Source organism: Haplochromis burtoni, unplaced genomic scaffold (genome assembly GCF_018398535.1).
Source record: "Haplochromis burtoni strain Fernald_Lab_line unplaced genomic scaffold, NCSU_Asbu1 Contig_18, whole genome shotgun sequence".
Lineage (NCBI taxonomy): Eukaryota > Metazoa > Chordata > Actinopteri > Cichliformes > Cichlidae > Haplochromis > Haplochromis burtoni.
In genome coordinates, this window is record NW_024582379.1 from 2,398,893 (window position 1) to 2,420,864 (window position 21,972).

At 38.8% G+C, this 21,972-nt stretch overlaps 1 protein-coding gene across 2 annotated transcripts in view; it reads right to left on the reverse strand.

The window, feature by feature from the left end:
- Nucleotides 1–6,855: 6,855 nt before the first annotated feature.
- Nucleotides 6,856–21,972, reverse strand: part of stpg2 (sperm-tail PG-rich repeat containing 2) — a 59,513-nt gene continuing 44,396 nt past the window's right edge. For both annotated transcript variants that reach the window (XM_014331478.2, XM_014331485.2), the window contains exons 11-14: nt 21,071–21,236; nt 17,507–17,622; nt 7,629–7,829; nt 6,856–7,016 (exon numbers count right to left, since the gene is read on the reverse strand). In XM_014331478.2, the coding sequence (XP_014186964.1) occupies nt 7,662–7,829; nt 17,507–17,622; nt 21,071–21,236 (450 nt within the window). In that variant the 3' untranslated portion in view covers nt 6,856–7,016; nt 7,629–7,661. The remainder of the gene's footprint in view (nt 7,017–7,628; nt 7,830–17,506; nt 17,623–21,070; nt 21,237–21,972) is intronic.

The following is a 21,972-nucleotide window of genomic DNA, read 5'->3' on the forward strand; positions in this document are numbered from 1 at the left end:
GTGTGTGTGTGTGTGTGTGTGTGTGTGTGTGTGTGTGTGTGTGTGTGTGTGTGTGTGTGTGTGTGTGTGTGTGTGTGCACAGAATTGGATATTAGCAGCATCAGCATCAGTGCGCATCTGACATGCACCGATCAGATAATATTATGACCACTTTTGTGATATTGTGTTGGTCCCCTTTTGCTGCCAAAACAGCCCTTACCAGTTGAGGCATGGACTATCTTAGACCCCTGAAGGTTTTCTGTAGTTTCTGGCATCAACATGTTAGCAACAGATCCTTTAAGTTCCGTAAGTTTGGCCTGATCCTCCATGGATCAGGCTTGTTTGTCCAGCAAATCCCACAGATGCTTGATTTTATTGAAATCTGGGAATTTGGAGGTCAAATCAACACCACAAACTCGTTGTTGTGCTAATCAAACCATTCTTGAACCATTTTTGCTTTGTGGCAGGGTGCATTGTCCTGCTGAAAGAGGCCACAGCCATCAGGGAATACCGTTTCCATGAAAGAGTGTACGTAGTCTGTAACAATGCTTGGGTAGGCGGTACCTGTCAAAGTAATATCCACATGGATGGCAGAACCCAAGGTTTCCCAGCAGAACATTGCCCAAAGCATCACACTGCTTTCTTTCCATCCGTGCATCCTGGTGCCAGGTGTTCCCCAGGTAAGCAATTCAGATACACCCAGCCGTCCATGTGATGTAAAAGTAAACATGATTCACCAGACAAGGCCAACTTCATGGGCTTCATGGTATCATGGGCCCACTGTTAGTACTTTAGGCGATGGACGGGGGTTTTCACATACGCATGAAACTGTGATGCACTGACTATTCTGACACTTTTCTATCAGAACCAACATGACGTTTTCCAGAAATTTGACCTACAGCAGCTCATCTGTTGGATCAGATCACATGGTCTTCACTCCCTAAGGGCATCAGTGAGCCTTGGCTGCCTATGACCTTGTCGCTGGGCTACCACTGTTCCTTCCTTAGACCACTTTTGATAGATTCTGACCACCACACCTTAATATACCACCACTAACAGGTGCCACGATAAAGAGATTATAAGTGTTATTCACTTCACCTGTCAGTGATCATAATGTTATACCAGTTTGCTGTATCTGTAATCTGTAATTATGTGTCCCTGAGAAGAGAAAGTGAGGCTGTTTGAGAGTCCTAACCAGTATTTAGCATGGTTTTATATAATGAGCAGTAAGTTAAATAAATATCTCTCTGACAGTCTCAGTAAAGACTGAAAGTTATCTTTGTAAAGATATAAATTATGAACAAGCTATTGCACTGATTGCATTAGAATTGCTATACACTTCATATACTCATTGCAAACATTCACACAAAAATATACTCTGCTACACAGCTCAGACTCTTAGGGTATGAATCAGTGCTCAAAGGCAAATCATACATCTAAATGCGAACATTAGAAAAATGTCCACAATTGTATTAAGAACATGCTAGCACACGCAGCCATATAATATACTCTTCAAACACAGATAACCTTTAAAGCCCACATACTGCACAGCTTGGAATTTTTCACAAGCAGCAAGTGGACCTGTGTAGTAACAGTGTTAACATACGTAGTCAATAACAGCTCAACGACATGTGCTGTACAGAATATCAATAAGAATATTTTGATATTATATTATATTATATATCATACCACTTACTCTCAGTCAAATGTTAACTAATGCTCCACACACATGGTAATGTGGCCAGAGAACTTAAAAGCTGTGCAACAGTGAATCAGTGCATCAGGAGAAGTAACCTAATGTAATACTGTCTTGATAATGATTAAAATAATTACACAGCTGGAGAAAAGGCTTAATGTAGTGTCACATCAACATAAGCTAATCTGACCCAACTTCAATATTGCAATATTCCTTGATGTTATTTAAAAAATAAGGAAAATAACAGGAGAAGAAATGGCCATGCATTTAAATCCCACTTATTTTGTCATTAAATAAAATGGTCTGTTGCATTTATGCCAACACCATAAATAGCCCAAATAATATTGTAGCATCAACATATACTAGTTTAACCCGCTGCTAGATGGTTGCCAGGTGGCCAATGGTATCATAATACATTAAGTATAAATGAAGTTTTGTGGAGCTAAATTACTGCGGTGAAAATTAAGCTGATATAATGCTTTTATAAGCTGTTATAGTTACATAAATGTTAAAAACTGGTCATGTTAGCCCATTGCTACAGGGTGATGATGATGACATCTTAATATCTACTACAGATAAGAACCTTCAGTCTCTTATGATGAACCTGTGTGTCAAGTTTGGCTGCTTTGCTCCTGATGATGTAGTTGGCATACAAATAAACAAAAAAAGGCAGTTTTCATGTATTACAGTTATTAAATAACTTCTGGAATCATCATTACAACAAAACTATGTAAGGCTAGTTTCCTCTATTGTTTTTAAAAGCCTAAACATGTAAATAAGTGAAATAACCTTCATCATGCAATCAACTGAAGCTAAGATTCTGAGTGTTCAGCAGCTGAGTTTAAATATGTTGTGTGTAAAGTGTACAGTTCTTTACATCAGTGAAGGAGTGTGATATGTAAAGTCTCCTGAAGAAAACGTGCTAATGAAAAAGTACTGCTAATACACCAGGAACAAGCACTCACTGATGCTGATGAGTGTATCAGTGTTAGTGGTGTAGATACAGTATAATAGTGTTAAAGTATGAGCAGCCAAGTGTTAAAAAAACAGAGTTGACAACTTCAGCAAATAAGGGAGACAGTTCTCAGACACAAATGTATTAATTAGTGATATGCAAGTGATGAGACAGAGTGAGAGGCGCTGGAGAAGTTGATGATATGACTCAGAAATTACGTCAGCATGAAGTACTGAGGAAAGGAGCTGCAGAGATGTGGGAAATATATTTTGATTGAAGCTGTTGATGTTTGGAGGGGTGGGGGGGGGCAGCTAGTTTTTAGTACTGTGTGAATCACATTTGCATTTTTTATTAATCTGAAGGAAGCTCCACGCACCTGCAAAAACACTGGGAGACCATGAGAGTTTTTTATATTCAGTGGATGATCTCAAAGACAGAAAGAAACGCTAAAGGCATTAAAAAGCTTTACAGAGGATAGTGTACCAGAATACTTATAGCCACAGAAGCGCAGTCAAGACCAAGACAGTATTTTCCATGTAATCCAAGTACAATAAGCAAGTTTTTACTCTTGAGAGAATTTAATTGTTTGGTAAACTTAATTTCTTAAGCTTGACAGCTCATAAAAAATTAAAGAAGTAAATAAAAAATCAAATATCCATCATTTGCCAATTTGTGCTACTTTAAGGCAAGAATCACCCACAGCAGGTGGAGGAAAGAGAGAGTAGTTCAGAAGTGATGACCACAGAACGTAACCCTGGCTCGTTCTTCTCACTGTATCTTAATAAAGCCTCACAGTCTATTCTGCCCTTGTCAGCGCTTGTTAACCTGCAGATTGATTCTTCTGGACTACTGTACATCTTCTTTAATTAAAGTCACCGGCTAATCTGGCTTTCCACCAAGCTGTGTAGCTGTCATCACATGACGATTGCAGTTGAGTATATCCCATTAGATTTGCATGCATTGAAAAAAGGAGAGGTAAAGTGATCTGAATATTTTAACGTGCATCAAAAAGCATCAAAACAGAATGTAACCCTGTCTAGTTCTTCTCACTGTTCTTCTCACTGTATCACAATGGAGCCAGTACACTATACTTTCAATAGAATTCAATATATGATTGTGTTAAAACCCAGTGACACGTGTGGATGAGATGGAAAGCCCCTAAGATCATAAAAAATGTGTGTTTACATCAAAGCAATAAAATTTATAAGGATTTGTTAATTAACCTAAATGGCGTTTAATGGTACACAAAAGCTTACAAGCACTTAAACACATTGAAATAAACATTTTGTAAGTTACAATTAATAATATGGTGAATGCTAGTTTCACTATGAATAATCCAGTGAAATCCTTTTACTGGGAAAAACTTTATTTTCACCGTTACCCTGTGAAGAGAAAGAGAAAAACATATATTCAAACCATCACGATGATCGGCTTATTTAGTAATTTGTGCAGTTTTGTCTTTTTTAAAACGTTGATATGCCTTCACTAAATAACAGTGTTTATCACACAATATGAATGTTAATTTTATGCTTGGTTTGGCCAAAAAATTATACATTTGCTAACATATTTGGACAACATATGCCCAAACATTTATTTCCCTGAAGCAGTTATTTCTGGGAAAGAAAGCTTTAGCAGCTGTTAGTTTTTTCGTGTCTTTTTTTTCCACCCATGCATTTCATGTACAAAAGTAACCAGTAAAAGCACCCATTAACTTACCCCCATTTTACAATTATCAAGAGATCTGTCAGGGACAATTTCAAGGTTTGGCAGAGTTAATTATATTTAATAAGGGCTCACAAGGAGAGACGGTGCTTTAGTAAATGAGGTAGTAAAACTCCATTTATCTCCCAAAGACAATAAATAGCCACCATCAGGACACAGCATAAGGACACAATACAATATTTCTTCATCCCACACAAGACATGTGTAAGTGACAGTGCTTGGTGCTGTGTGAGAGATGAGAACTGAAGAGAAAAAAGAACCCATTTGTGCATCGATCACTTTTATGCCCCTGGTCTGTTTGCATATTTTAGACCTATAAACAACATGAATGATGTGCCGTGTAATGCACCATAATCGAGATTTATTCGGAGGGTGTATGGGAAGGAGATGTTCATGATCTGAGAATCAGGAGGGGCAGTTGCAGCTGTGTGTGCGTGCTTGTGTATGTGTGTGTGTGCACGCGTGTGCTGTGATTTATTTGATTTAATTAGATCGCCGATGTAAAACAGCTCGCAGGGGGGAAAAAGGTAAAAACGAGTGCCGAGGGAGGCATAAATAACACCACGCTCTTTCCTTCCTCTCTGGCTTTTTTCTTCCTCTGGCTCTCCTTTTCTCTCTGATCTTCCCTCTGCCTGTATACAATCTCTCTTTTTTTCCCTTTTTTTCCCCCCCATGTTCCACTGGACTCCTTTTCTTCAACCCTATCCTCTTTTATGCTTCCCTCTGTCTTGGTTTTACTTCACATCTCACCTCCCTCTCTCTACCTTCTCCTCCCTCTGCTCCGCTCCCAGCTGAATAATGATAGGGGGTAAACACCTCATTAGGCTAAAAGGCCCACAGGAACAATCAGAGACATGGTACTCAGTCCAACCTGTTACTCTGAATGTTCAGAGAAGCATTTTGAACACGGCAGGGCAAAGAGACATCCCACACAGTAAAGGGGGAGTGGGTGGTTTGACTCATTTGATGGAACGGTTTTTATTTTTGTTTTAAATAGATGGCCAAACTGCATCCTGGCAACAAGATGTGCACGCAAAGTGTCACCTGTGCTTCTACAGCAGGTTATTAAAACACTTGTTGTTGTTAACTTTGTCTGAAAGTGAGGAAGAACTCACACAACCATGAGTAGCTGATTCATGCCGAGCAATCAGCGGAGGTAAGAGACATAAATCTACACTCTCCGGTAGTAACTGCCAGTAAAAGTAGTTCATCCAGCATCACAAACTTCTATCACCTCATCACATCCACCCATCTTACCTACACAAGGTCAGGAACTTTTGAGCAGGCTTGAATTTCCTAACACGTCGAGTGAAAAAACATCCTTGATTTGAGAAAGTATTCTCAGACTGCTGCTGAAGATTTCAGCAGTCTGAATCAGAAGACACTCCCAGCAGAGTGAAAAGTGGCCGGTCAGCTGAAGCCCCATATTTCACAGACATATGAAAGTCTTTCCATTCCCTCTGCAAACGCACAACGGCAAATAAGTGCTCTCCAGCAACATCAAACTATTTCTTTAAGGTTAACTATTTCTTTCTTTTTTTTCCCCCATCACGGTGCCACACAGCTTTACTATAAAACCTCTTCTCGACTCTTCACTTTTAGGTATATCAAAGCCCAACAGCGAGTACACTTAATATTTCATACCGCAGTCAAACCTCAGCTCTGTGCATGATTAGTAAAACTGAGTGTACAGCACCAGGTAATTCCACAGTAGATAAGCTGTAGCGTTGTTTTTACAAGGAGAATATAGTTCTACAGGCTGCTGCTGTTGGTTTAGATGTATATGTTGTGCATCAATGCGAGGACATACAACACGTCTATGTGACTTCCACACTTGTTTCTTTGGCAGTCATTGCAAATATACATAATACTTGCTTCATGACTTATGCATGTTAAGCACTAATGTGTGGCAACAAATTTATATGAATTCTAAAAAAGTGTGCTGGTTTACTGGCATTAACTAAGGAGTAGCTTCTCATGACCTTAAGATGCATCATGTGTGAGTTCAAAGATTAATCATATATGAAGCAGTTTGCTCGCCAAGCACTTTAACTGTGGGTCAGCTTCTGGTTTAGTAGGCAACTCTCTTGTGTATTTCCCACACCGCCGTACATCAGTCAGCAGTATCCTCCACTCCCATTGATTGCTCCAATCACTCGCCTCAAAGTCCAGATTAGTTTTACTCAGGACCCGCCCACTTAGGGTCACCAACAGTTGCATTGACTGTCATCTACACAAGTCATTAGATTTTATTGGCGTTTCTCTAGCTGCTACATCGCCATTTGTCTCTTCCTGTGTGTACGCCCCATCAGGGGTGTGATCTGTGCTAGCATTCATCCAGCTTTACTGTTATTAACTATAACAAGAAAAAAAAGTACTGTAGCAAAACCTTCACAACATTTTTAATATTTGACTCATTTATGCCAGATTGGATCTTTCGATGCTTGACTTAAGAGAACAACATGCCCTATGGAATAATAACAAGTTAACAAATCATTTCAAGCATTATTCATATGAATGCCTTTATCAATGTTACTGATATACAAAGTGGTTTATACAGGGGGAAATAATCCACAACAGCCAACTTCAGATGAAATGTTCTTAGTAGGTATACAGTATCACTCTGTGACAATAATGCAAAGTCATCTTCTTCCAAAGTGCTGCCTAAAACATTAAGGAAAAACAAATATGTTAATCAGTCAGCATTATGCACTGTAAACTTGATGTTTAAAAAGATACTGGCTGTTATAATTAGCTTAAATGAACTGTAATTTACTCTGAGGGCAATTTCTAGCACTTGAAAAACTGAAACCTATTACCAGAACAACAGCTCTAGGGAACTTCTCTGTTATTTGATAGCCCATTCTGGGCTTAGACACACACTCAAACACAAATATCACACACAGTAAAACAAACAGCTTGGACAGATTGCAGACATAAGCTTTCAAAAAGTGGCTGGGAGTAAAAACTACGCCAAATGCATAATGAAATGCACTCATACAACATATAAAAATATTACTGTCATTCTCACAATTAGTCTAAAAACCTCCTAAAGCCTGATATTGAATTACAATACATATTGTAATTGCACATTTCTGTTATTACATGAACAAACTTACCTTGTTTTCAGTTATTAAACTGTAACTTTACTCACTTATTATCTGCTATATATTCAAACAGAATGAACATGACATCAATATTCATGAAAACTCAACTTTTCTCAGAAGATGAATTTAAATGTAATGACCTGAGGACTGATCTTTTCCCCCCACTAACCTTTCATCTTTAAACTCTGACCCACAAAGAACTCTATGAACTGCTGGTGGCGATAAAGGTGTTGGGTGTGCTTGCTTTAATGGCCTTGTGGGCTGTTAAAGGCCCATCAGCCACGCGGGGGGAGCAGCTGGGACTCAGAGGGTTGTTGAGCGTCACGTTGAAGGTGCCCTTCAGTAGTGTGTTCATAATACTTGGACTCAACTGTAGAGACATAAACAAAACAGAGATGAGGGACAATGAAGGATGATGAAAAGTTAAATGGGTGTTCTCGGCCACCCCTCATTTCTTCATGTTGCTTGGAACATGTGCAAGCATACCTGGAAATACAGGTTATAAAGCAAAACGTTTGTATAATTCTAATGAGCTTGATGAAAGTCAATATTTGGTATGGCCACCATTATTCTAATAACCTGATCTATCTATTACTTTTGCAAAAAAAGTAATTAGATTACTGTTACTTTCCCGTAAGCAGGTTCGTTCCTGCGTTACTAAACCGTGATTTTGTTTGTGAGAGTGTCTCATGAAAATGAGCAGTAACAGATGTGTGTAGATCAACAATGAATAATAGTGCGGGACAGAGTACGACCATGTAGCGTTTAAAGGTTGGAAGTACTTGCATTACTTTAAGTTGGATTCTGTAAAAAGTGACAAAAACATTAGCGTCCGCTGTACACTCTGCGTGGGAAGAAAACTTCTTACAGTGAAAAATTAAAGTTCAAATCTTAGCAAGCAGCGAGCACGCTGCCACAGGAATGTGAAATTCAGAGAAAAAACCCCGGATCCCCCCACTGACATGAGCGCTGTGGCTACCACATCCAATTCGGCTGGGGAAACTTCCACCGGCCCCACTCCTGCTAAACAGGTGAAAATAGACTTGAGAGCGACAGGACTTGGTGCTGCTGAACCTTTGTTTTTATTTATTTATTTTTTTTGCTGTGTTTTACTTGCATCTATTTGAAAGAGCGAGTGTAAACACAAAATATAATTTTATTTTATATGCTGGAATATGCAGAAAATAGGTTTAAATGTTAAACAAATTTCTTCATGTCAAAGACTGTTGCATATAATTTAATTTCTGCTTGATGCAATGTGCATAAAGTTAAAAGATTAAAACTAATAAAAAAATTTAAAATGACACTTTTTTATTTAATTAAATTTTATATGATGGATTATGCATAAAAAATAGAATTGGGCTGAAAGGTCTATTCTTTCAGGCAATTTTCGTCTGCTATATATAGTTTTTTAGGTCTGTCACTTTTCACACTGACACCATTTTCAGATATGTCCTTTTATCCATTTGGCTAATGCCTCTTTAGGTAGAAATGGAAACTAACTATGTGTTTTTGCAAAAGGCCGCTAGTACCAAAAGATATAAATTAACATTGGTTCTTTGCTACGTTTGTCTGTTATGTGTAGACACACCACTGGTTCACTTAAGTTAGGTGGCTTTTTATGCTTGAATGATTCATAGGTCAGTGTTAAGTGGCTTAACAAAGGAGAAAAAAAACATTCTTCTCAAAAGACACAGAACTGAACTAAAAATGAGTGAAAACGCAGCCAGTGTCAAAAAATCTTTAAAAAGACCTTCAAGCCTAGGTTACTGCTGAAGATCACTTTAAAATCTGGCTCTTTCCAAAGAAAATCGTAAAGAATGATATGAGGCTCAAGACTTTTGCACATTACTGTATATTTTTATAAAGCGAAAGAGAAGAAATAGAAAATTAACCAAAAATCACCCCAAAACAATTAATGCATAAATGAATAACTGGAGGCCAATGCAATAAATTCAGGACTCATGGGTGGTTGTCATTTGACTTTAAAACAGGAGTAATGAAGTGTTCTTAACATTTAGGGATTTAATCTAGATAAACTTCAGTGAATCCACTCACAGTGTATGATCCTGCTGACAAAGGTTTTGTATTGTCTTTTAACACACATGGTCTGCACACTTACTAATTTCTTGACGAAGCTTAAGAAATTAGTAAGTGTGCAAATTTATACTAAATTTCTTCAAATTTATACTAAATAACATATTTTATATTATGGTCAAACATTTTGTTCAGTCCTACCATAGACTGGTAACAGATCCAATGATATAAAGCCCAAATAATTTAAAATTAAATAATTATCTGAAGAGCTTAATTATTTCCAATATGCTTTTAGAGCGAGGGGTCATTAAGGTTAAAATCACAAACATGACTCAAAAAACCCTTACAAATACTGAGTCTGTTAGTCCATGCTGGAGGGGGAGTCTTACAGAGGAAAAAACTAAACAAAACACCACGTTCACTTCAAAGTCTGCCCCCTAAAATCACCTCCCAAAAAACCCAAAGACATACACACATATATATGCTCTATGTACTCACACACTTCATCAGCTGTCCTACTCAGGTACTGCTGAGCCTTTTCTGCAAAGCTCTATCTCCCTCTCTCTCACTCGCTCTCTCTCTCACCCCCCACTACCTCCATATAACCTCTGAGCACGTACGTGCACACACAGACACGCACACATCAGTATGCCAGAGGTGCTGCAGCAGGATTTGAGAACACTGGCGGCACGGCTCAGATCTCAGTATTGATCCTAATGGGAAAAGGGTTGCAGGTTCAACTCCAGGTCACCCTCGGGGTTACTGGGTAGGTCGAGGAGATAGGGGAAGAGCCCTTGGAAGTGACGACACCATTGGAATGGCAATGATGAGGGAGATTATGGGATGCTTGAGTAGGTCAAAGAGGGGAGAAGGTAAAGGGGAAAATTGCAGGTTGGTAATTGGTGGTGGTGATTATGTTACTTGGTATGTATGAAGACATATTCAACCGCGCCCATGAGCACAGACGAAGGAGTGCAGGATGCACAGTCGTCCCTATAACACACACACACACACACACACACACACAGCACCTGCCACACACAGTGAAGGAACGCAAGCATTTGCTACCCACAATCCAGCAAAACAAGAGACGCAAGAGAATCAAATTACTTTTCATGAGCAGCTTGTATTTACCAGTACTTCAGTCGGCCAAAGAACAGATTATACACCTTTTGAGTCCGTCCGTCAGTTTGACACAAAGTGTAGATGGAACAGCCACAAGGTCTGTACATAACAACCCTGCGAGATCTATTCAGGAAAACTTTACAAGACTGAGAACAAAATGAATGCCAGGTACCAAAATAGATTCTGATCCAGCCAAAGAGTGAGACAAATATGGAGACAAGGACCCAAGACCCTAATCAGGCTTTAGAAGTTTGTGAGCTCAACAATTTTTCTCTATTTAAGGCATAGCACTTGTGCTCCACTGACCAGCAGAAAAGGCTAGAGAAGGTCCTAGAGGTACATGCCAGCAAAACCAGGTATTTTGAAAACTATGAAGGACTTTATTTTGTACAGCTTGCTTCTTTTTTGCAGGAGCAACACTATATATAAAAATATGGAAGATGAATGCTGTGTGTATAAACCACAACTTCACAGAATCCCTTTAGTCTTAAATAAATAAATAAAAACAAAATAAAACAACAAAGATCTAGTATGTAACACACTGATTCGTGCTATTTTTCTTGCCAAAACTCCAGACTTCATAGCTGCTTAAAGCCATGCAAGGACCTTCCTTTTTAAATGTATTTGAAACTCCCACAGTGAAGTATATTCAACAGATTAACAGTCAATTAAACTGTACTGTAGTTTCCAGCTCTTTTAAAACAAACATTTTCCAAAGTCAACAAGAATTAAAAGAAGGAACATGAAAACTCACACACAGTGAGAGCCCTTACAAGCCACAGGCATCACACTGAGAAGCATATCATAATATGTCAACTGCGTCAAGAAAACCTTATGTTCTAAATCATAGTGACTAAGAGCCTGAGTAATAGTAGATTTTTATGAAGGGTGCCAATAAATACATACAGTATATATACTTGTACAGCAGAGTGATATTGAAATTTCAAATCTAAAGGGTTACCACTGTCTGCTGAGCTTTACTCTATTTCATGTGCTGCACAAAGTGCTGAGAGTATTGTCAAAAATATACTCTATAATTATTAAACTACCACTTATTTCTTTTTTATTTCAAATGAAAAAACGTAAGTTTCTTCTTTTCTTGCCTCATTATGTGTTTTGTACTCATCTAGCATATATATACCATTAAAGAGTACAGCATTTAATTAATATTTGTTTCTGCTCGACATCCGTTCCCCGAGTCGTTTTACATTTCCATATTCCATCCACACTTTTCTCTCTGTTAAATGAAGCTCAGCCACTAAGAACAGTGTTACTGTATGAGTGAGAAAGGTAATCAAGCCTGCTCAAGCAGGTACCTCACATAGTGCATTTAATGGAAACTCTAAATGAACCTTCACAGTGGACAAATGCTGCTCAAGTAGATAGCTTTGTGACATTATGCACATGTATGGACGAATGATCATGCGCACACTTATGCTGAAATAGCTACTGTTCCATTACATGAAAAGTCTGCTTCAGATTTCAGACGCTCAGAACACATTTCCAGCTGTTGAATTTAACTACCCTCTTCAGCAGCTCAATTTTCTGCTTTCTGTCTCTCTGCTTCTCTTCCTCCACGCATTTTCACCACCTTTTCAGCACCAACTCACCTCTACCGCCGTTTCCCCTTCTCTCTCTCCCCCCCTGCCTCCTTCTCATTACTACCATGCTACACTCTGCCTGCTCATCTTCTACAAGCACTTATTTATCTCCCTCTCTGCTCCACTTCATACTATATTTAACGCTGCATGGCCCGTGGTGTCATATAGAATCACAGTCACACAGCTAATTACTGAGCAGCGAGCTTAAACTTGCATTTCGCTATTAAAAAGGAACTTGACTTCCTCCAGCTAAATGGAGCCATATGATTATGTACAATGCAATAGAATCAGTCTATAACCCATGAATGAAATCTTTTTTTATGTTCTTGTATGGGGCCTTTACTTCATTATACATATGTATGAATACCAGATGGACATCTAAAATTATTTAGATCACATGAAGGTTGAAAATAAAAAAGTACTTACAAAACAGTGTGCAGTGCTTCTGGTAAGAGGCATCATGAGTAATCTGAAATGCCAAATCTAGTTTACCAAATTGTATTAGCTCATCTTAGAAGTGACTGGCAGGTTTGCAACATATGTTCTTCTGCTGCTTAAGGTGGGATTGAGCCTCTTGAAGCCTCTAACACATTGCAAGAGAAAGTCATTTACACCTACAAAAAAAATTCCAACTGACCTATCATGCCTCCTCCAGAGGCATGCATGAGAAACTGGTGCACCCAAATGAAGTATATACTTGGACAGAAGAAAGATACAAATTATGCTGTCGGAGCTCTTGGGAAGCCAGTGGAGCAGAACTTAGGGCCTAATTTACTCATCTGCAGCTCACTTCTACAGAGAGCATTATTAGCTGATATTGAAGATCTAATCATGTAACTACACTGCTACAAAGTTTAGCAAAACCAATTTACTCTTACTTTGAGACAATTATCTACCATCTTTAAAGCTCTCTGTGATGGTTAAAGTAGCTGCAGACAAACACTCGATGTGGATCTCAGTTCAATACAACTTTTACCACCCAACCGCTTGGGGGAGAAAGGATGGAGATAGGACAGGTTGAGGTGGGAGCAGGATCATATCAGATTTTTCAACAGTTTTACTAGCTACAGTAGAAATTCCCACAGCTACACCTCCATCTTATAAGAGAAAGAAATAAAGCAAAGAGAACGATTGTCATTGAGAGAGCAATGACAAAAACATCCAAAAAGATTATGATAGACCGACTTGAATGTCAAGGAAGGTGGTAGGTAGGCAGACTCACCAAACATTTTGAGCTCCCAGAGGAGAGAGGTGTATTTACAGCGTCCTCCGTCTTGTGTGATACTTACAAATAAATGTAGAAAATGTATCAGCTCATAACAACCAAAAAGAAAAGGCACATAATCTTAACAATGCAACCTCTAACATCTAAATGACTATATAGTATGAATTTACACACAGTTAACGTAGCTAGTGCCAACAACTAGGGCTGGGTATCGTCACGGATTTCTAGAATCGATTCGATTTCGATTCACAAGGTCCTGAATCGATTTGCTCCCCGATTCGATTCAATCTGATTCGATTCGATTTGAATCAGGTAAATTTTGCCTCAGACAGTCAGAAATATTATAATTCTGATCACGTATCAGTACATTTCCATATTTTTATTTCTATAAAAAGAAAGCTGACACTTGCGAGACTTTATCAAAGGTGTGAGCATCACAGCAGATGCCTTTGTGTCAAAGTAACTGAGGATAAAACAGAAAAGCATGAAGGCGACTTTCCTGGCCTGGGATTTTATAGCAGATGACCTTAAAAATATTCTGCAGTAGATCAAAAACGAAAGAAAACCATTAATCAACACATGAACATTACCCGATGCTGCTGAAGTGAAGCAGAGCAAAGTTACAGAGGTTTTAAGAGACACAGCTAAGCCTTTTGCAATTTTGCATAATTTTAAAAGGTTTACATTTGGTCAGTAGCCTATTGAACAGCAGAAATTAGGTTTTCTTTTCGGAAGTAAGTAAAAGGAAAAAAAAACAGGGGCCAACAGCGCTCTAAACAACGGTAGACTTGTACATAACAAGCAAGCGAATAATGCAGAAAACAGATTTTTAGACGGGAAATTGTTCTGGAAGTACAGAGAGAGAGAGAGAGAGAGAGAGAGAGAGAGAGCGAGCGCGAGAGCGAGCGAGAGTCAGAGGGAATTCATGACGATGTACGTGAAGCGAAGTTTGGATCTGGTTCGGTCAATATTGTTTGGAGAGAGATAAAAACCTGCAGCTTCAGAATCTAGCGCAAAAAGGGCGTAAACACAAAGCACGGACCCGCCAAAACATCAGAATCAGCGAGCTGTCAGCTTTCAGCCCCGACCGTGTCTGTGCCGTCGGGTGAGAAAGGCGACATCTCACGATTCTGATCTGTCGGCAGGTCCATGCTTTGTGTTTACGTCTTTGTGCAGAATGGTGGTTATTGAAATTTTGTGAGGTTTAACCTGAGATTCTGGCATTTCGGACAAAGTACATTTAGATTTAAAAATCGATATCGCGTTATCCAAGCCAGAATCTATTTTAATCGATAAATCGATAATCAAAACCCACCCCTACCAGCAACCCAAGGCAGTAAAGTTATAGATGCAGACAAATTTGTTGGTACCATCCCACAAAAAAAAAAAAACAACAACTTTACAACCAATTAGCAGTCGCACTCATCAGGGCACACTGATTCAGTCTGAACATTCAGACTGAAAATAGAAGGCGATTATTTAACAACTTTTGCCCATCTGAGAGCAACCGAAGTCAATTTGAATTGGGCTAAAATTGTTTGGAGACTGGCCACCTTCTACCAGGCAGCCAGTGCAATTTCCTTGCAGTGAAAAGCGGCCACCACAATTGCTTGTAATCGGTTGTCAAATGCATAACAAAAAAAAAAAAAAAAAAAAAAAAAAAACAAGACCTAGTCATAATGAGGTTGCCATCCTATTTTAACCCTAATATGACTGATCTATTGTCAAGGCCTCTGAGTCTGACCTAATTCTTCATGCAAAAGTGTTTTTTTTTGTTTGTTTGTTTTAAAAAGCACATTAATGCATATCAAACCTTTGTATAAAGTCTTATGGGAAAACGTGCATGTTTAGAAATCCTGTGAGGAAACAAATTCTCACATGCCAAGACTGACTTACAAAAAGATACTTTGCTGAACTTGTGATGTAAACTGCACAGAGGAGGGGAGAAACTCTAATTATGCTGGAGACAAAGGAAAAACAGACTGAAGACTCTAGAGATACATCTGATATATTAGAATACAAAAGTAGAGTTGAGCCTCTATTGGTTATCTCTCTGTGCTGAACCCTGACTGAGCCCTGTGGTGTTATATCATAAACAAACTAAAGGTATGACTACAATAAGTATTGTTTATCAAATGCACTGTGACTACCCTGAGGTCTGACAAACATGGAATGATCGTCGTTTTTCATCAAGCATGTGCAAAGTATATTCTTTTGAAGTTTACACTCGCTTTGTTATCCATTGTTTACTTGGAACAAGTCTTCCCCTTGCTATTGCCGTTTCTGCTCTTCTGGCACATTACACAGTGTGCATTTACCAGTTACTTTTAATTTGTGTTTTGCTGCCTGATTGGCAATATCAGTCAGGTGGATAATTTCACCAGTGCCGGTCATATTCAATTAGGCCTGCAATGTTGCTTTAATTATCTGAGACATCTCACCACTACTGTGCTGATACATTTATCACATTTTACTAATGTGCTAAAATTTGATCGTGTTAATTGAACTAAAATTGTGTCTGTGTCAGTGTCTCGAAACACCTTTTGAGGCAAATTTCCCTATGCTTTTGAAGGGCAAAGCTTCTGGAGAAAAAGTCTTCATATTACAGATACAGGTAAAACTAGAAAACAGGTAAAGCAGGGAGAGAAGAGACACAGACTGTAGACTACAGAAGAGAAGACAGTAGAAAGCTGAGAGATAAAACTACACAGAGGCAGCAGGCAGACTGGGACACAGGCAGACGGAGGAAAAAAAAGAGCTCTGTGATAACATCGCACCCATGGACATGAACATGATGATGAACTGTGTAGTGAGATTTGAATCAAACCTCGGGTTTTGTCTTTGATGTTCGCCATTCAAAATCAGCGGGGACTGGTGAACAACATTAGCACTTTCTTCTCACTCACACACATTCACCATCAGTGGAAACCCAAAGCTGTAATCTCTATTAAAATGCACTAAAACAAAGCAGAGAAAGATTATGCTCTGGTTAAGTTTCATTACAGCTACATTATGCTTCAGTCATGAAGTGCATTTGTCTCTGTCAGTCCTCTGTGGTGGCTGCATTAAACGACATTACACTTAATAAAAGGCATCTATTTTTACCCAGTTTAATTCAACCAGGTAGGTCAATTAAGAATAAAGTCTCCCACAAACTGAAAACCTGCCCTGTGCAGAAAAGCACATCAGCCCAGGAAAGATATTGAAGTTTGGATTTGTTTTTCTTTTTTCTATTAAGCAATCAATTTCTTCCGCACAGCTCAAGGTCACTGGGAGAAATGTGATAGATTCTGCAGGGATTACAACTCAAGTAGTGTCAGACATTCTGGGTATTACATCTCAGGTGTACACGACACACACAAAGAGCAACCGCTGTGTCCATATATGCTAAAAACTCAGCATGCATCTGCACACTTAAACTTAGGTCTGTAATGTTTCAGAAGGTGAGCCTGGTTAACTTATGATTTCATGACAAATGAAGCAGATAGAATATTTGAAATTGATTCAACTGTGGAATTTGTATTTCAAAGACATGCTAGTGAGAGATGCCATTGTTAGGCGGAAAAACCAAAATAAACTTATCAGAGAGAGCAAAATCTTTAGTCGTGGCTAAATTACCAGTCTGGTACAAAAGGAGTGCACCTAGCAGCTCAGCAACACCAAAAGACCCAAAATACCACACAAATAAAGTGTATTAAGACAGAGTTATTTCCGGGGTTAAGAAAAACAACTTTACAACACCCGGAACAAGTCAAGAACACTGTTAAGGAGATAAGAGTATCACTGTCAAAGTCTACCATCAAGAGATGCCTTCATGAATTCATAAAATGTATAATGTGTATAAAATGTCTGTAATGTAACTTTGTTAAACCCTTGAACGTCAGTCATATAATTGTTTGATTGTAAATCCACTGTGGGGGTATACAGAGGCAAAACTGTACAAACTGCATCAAATTGTGGACATAAATGCACTTTAGTTCAGTCAAGCGCACTGGGAGTATGGTACAAAGTGAGGATGTTTTACAAGGCTGACATTAATAGATCTTTTTGTACTGTTACCCAATAAGTGTCAGGTCCTGGGCTGATGTTCTTGGGAACTTTGAATCGATCTTCTCTGGAGGACATCAGTGCCAACTTTGGAGCAGATTTTACACTTGGGTTGTACTGGCCGGGGCCTGATGAACACAAACACACTTAAAAGCCAGTAAACATACAAAGAACATTCTTTTTACCTTACCGGACTTAGTATAGTTTTGTATTTCCTGATTAGTTTTTATTTTTATTTATTTTTTACGTTTTGGTTTTAATTTGATTGTAGTTATAGTTAGTTTCCTTTTCATTGTTTGAAAATGTTTATTTTTAGTCTAGTTTCTATTAGTTTTCGTCTTAGTTCTAATCTTTATTAATTATTATTGTATGACAGGCATGTGTCAGAGGCAACATTTAGCAAAATCACTACAAGTATTACAATAAAAACACAGAACCTTTTCAAAACAGCTCACTCACAGTCTTGTGGAAATCTAAAGTCTCAAGAAATATTTCTATGAAAGCCTCATAAGGCAAATCGGGATAACATTTTTACCAAACTAACAAATACAATATGTTTATTTTATTTTCATTAGTGTTCCAAGTTCAAAAAATCATTTCAGTTAATTTCAATTCTTTCTAAAAGTCTAGATTTAAATTAAATTTTAGTTAACTAAATCTTTTTTCACCTTTAGTTTTTCATTTAGTTTTAGTTAACTATAATAACCTGGCCACATACTATCACCTTCAGGCTAAGCAATCATAAGATCTGAGCCAAAAAAATCCCATCATAATCTTAAATTGTTAGTACAAATCTATATTTCTGTTGATTATCAAATTCTATACAAGTTTTAGCACAATTAAAACTAAAAGAAGAAACTGCCATGTGACTCTCTGGATAAAAGGTCTACAGCAAAGCTGTGGCAGATAAGAATTGTAATTGTTTTTTGTAATCTCTGGAAAATGATATACCTGCATAATACTGGACTCTGATGTGAATCAGAGGATGGACAGAGGATGGACACAATCCAATAAAACTTCAAAGCTAAGGTTACAAGAATAATGCTAACACCCAACTTTTAAGGAGTTATGATAAGAACTTTTACAATTGATTTTTAAATGGTTTAATGGACCCCTGGGCAAGATATTATATTCACTGCATTTAGAATTGTGATGAGGGGACATAAAATACAGTGGGGCAAAAAAGTATTTAGTCAGCCACCGATTGTGCAAGTTCCCCCACTTAAAATGATGACAGAGTTCAGTAATTTGCACCAGAGGTACACTTCAACTGTGAGAGACAGAATGTGAAAAAAAAATCCATGAATCCACATGGTAGGATTTGTAAAGAATTTATTCGTAAATCAGGGTGGAAAATAAGTATTTGGTCAATAACAAAAATACAACTCAATACTTTGTAACATAACCTTTGTTGGCAATAACAGAGGTCAAACGTTTACTATAGGTCTTTACCAGGTTTGCACACACAGTAGCTGGTATTTTGGCCCATTCCTCCATGCAGATCTTCTCGAGAGCAGTGATGTTTTGGGGCTGTCGCCGAGCAACACGGACTTTCAACTCCCGCCACAGATTTTCTATGGGGTTGAGGTCTGGAGACTGGCTAGGCCACTCCAGGACTTTCAAATGCTTCTTACGGAGCCACTCCTTTGTTGCCCGGGCGGTGTGTTTTGGATCATTGTCATGTTGGAAGACCCAGCCTCGTTTCATCTTCAAAGTTCTCACTGATGGAAGGAGGTTTTGGCTCAAAATCTCACGATACATGGCCCCATTCATTCTGTCCTTAACACGGATCAGTCGTCCTGTCCCCTTGGCAGAAAAACAGCCCCATAGCATGATGTTTCCACCCCCATGCTTCACAGTAGGTATGGTGTTCTTGGGATGCAACTCAGTATTCTTCTTCCTCCAAACACGACGAGTTGAGTTTATACCAAAAAGTTCTACTTTGGTTTCATCTGACCACATGACATTCTCCCAATCCTCTGCTGTATCATCCATGTGCTCTCTGGCAAACTTCAGACGGGCCTGGACATGCACTGGCTTCAGCAGCGGAACACGTCTGGCACTGCGGGATTTGATTCCCTGCCGTTGTAGTGTGTTACTGATGGTGACCTTTGTTACTTTGGTCCCAGCTCTCTGCAGGTCATTCACCAGGTCCCCCCGTGTGGTTCTGGGATCTTTGCTCACCGTTCTCATGATCATTTTGACCCCACGGGATGAGATCTTGCGTGGAGCCCCAGATCGAGGGAGATTATCAGTGGTCTTGTATGTCTTCCATTTTCTGATGATTGCTCCCACAGTTGATTTTTTCACACCAAGCTGCTTGCCTATTGTAGATTCACTCTTCCCAGTCTGGTGCAGGTCTACAATACTTTTCCTGGTGTCCTTCGAAAGCTCTTTGGTCTTGGCCATGGCGGAGTTTGGAGTCTGACTGTTTGAGGCTGTGGACAGGTGTCTTTTATACAGATGATGAGTTCAAACAGGTGCCATTCATACAGGTAACGAGTGGGGGACAGAAAAGCTTCTTACAGAAGACGTTACAGGTCTGTGAGAGCCAGAGATTTTCCTTGTTTGAGGTGACCAAATACTTATTTTCCACCCTAATTTACGAATAAATTCTTTACAAATCCTACCATGTGGATTCATGGATTTTTTTTCACATTCTGTCTCTCACAGTTGAAGTGTACCTCTGGTGCAAATTACTGACCTCTGTCATCATTTTAAGTGGGGGAACTTGCACAATCGGTGGCTGACTAAATACTTTTTTGCCCCACTGTATATAAAGAATTCATCATTGGTCTAACAGCTTTAAAGTAAGACAACAGTAGGTGCTATTCAGCCCCAGTGGCTAAATGCAATCAACTTATGACTACACACATGGTTAAAAACACCTTGAGCAACTGCTAATGTCACAGATCATTATGAGCACCACAGTCATTAATTTTTGCTCAGAAATAATGCATAGCTAAACGCTCGGTCCTACCATTATCAGAAATATGATCACGTTAGACCCAGCATGATAAATAATATAATGTTCCATATATTATAGACCTATTCATAAATGCAAATTCAACTATGGGGGGGAAAAAAAGCATGTGCATATCAGTGTGCTTATTGTGCGTCTCTAAGTTCACGTTAAGTGTCCATATACATGTGTCCACATAAGTGCTTCAGGGTGGAGATGTATAAGTGTGTGCGTGTTTGCGTTCTAAGCAGAAACAATTCTGCAAACAGTTCAAATCTATTTATATGCAAATTGGATTTTGGTTAAACGGTTTGAGGTTTCTCCTGGGTTGAGTCCCTTGGTGAAAGGGGGCTAGTCATAAATTATCCAAGTAAGTCATGAATCTATCAATTTTCTAACAACATTTTTCAATGGGGGTGTAACTCAGGTAAATATTAGGTTTGAGGCCCATAGAGATGAAACTAATTGGACTGTATGATAGCAAAGGGAGGCACAGTACAGTTTGTGAATATTTAGCTCTGAAAAGAAAGGAAGGACCGAGTAAGGGTTATGGTATGGGGCAGGGAAATGCATTATTTTGATTGACAGACCAAACAAAAAATCGAGTGCTACACCTGGCACGCTGGAGTTACTGTGTAGGAAGAAATCATTTCTCGGTGCAGCAGACAGGAAGCAGCTTTGCCGTTTCTTAGCGTCTTCACTTCGGGGTTCTAAGTAAGAGTGGCCATTAACCTTCTCAAATGTCTGACTCACATTGTATCTGCTGGGTGCAGGGGAATCCTACAAGAAGAGAAAAGCAGAGCATAGGAGAGTAATGATATATTAGAAAAAACTGACACTAACATTTATGCAACAAAATGAAATGCACAAATGTGCAGTTTCCACTTTTAACATTTCACAGCTGCAAGGTCAGCCATCTGTTATTAGAACACACTCACATGATCCCATTTATTATAGTGTCACTCATGTATGCATGAATATTGGCGTGCAAATGCAAGGTAATCCAAACAGTGTCAAATCATCTTCGTCAGGGCTATTGTTTTTATCTAGAAATAAAACAAGCAGTGAAAAACTACTTTAGTTAATTGATGTCAAAATGCAAACTAGAATTTAAAAAACTGAACAATTTAACAAACTCAAACAATATTGTGAACTTACAAAACAAGTTGCTTAAAAGAAAAATGCACCAATAATGATAAACACATGCACAGTGTCTTCAGTTGTAGTGTTTGTCATTTTGGTCAAATTTGTCAACACATGTTTGTGAAGAATGAAATATCTGCATAAGATTTACAGTTATGTTTAATATGGCTACTGCTTTTTAGGCGGATAGTGTGCAGTTTGAACTGCGATACCTGTGTGACCGCACATATTCCCCCCCAGGGAGGCATCTGAGAACATCACCTTGGGTAAAGGCACCCACCCTGTTGAGGGGCCCTAGTGTAGCACGCAACTCAGGCTCCCTTCAAGTACCTAACGGTTATCGCAAGTCTACTTCGGAAGTGACGTGATGCAC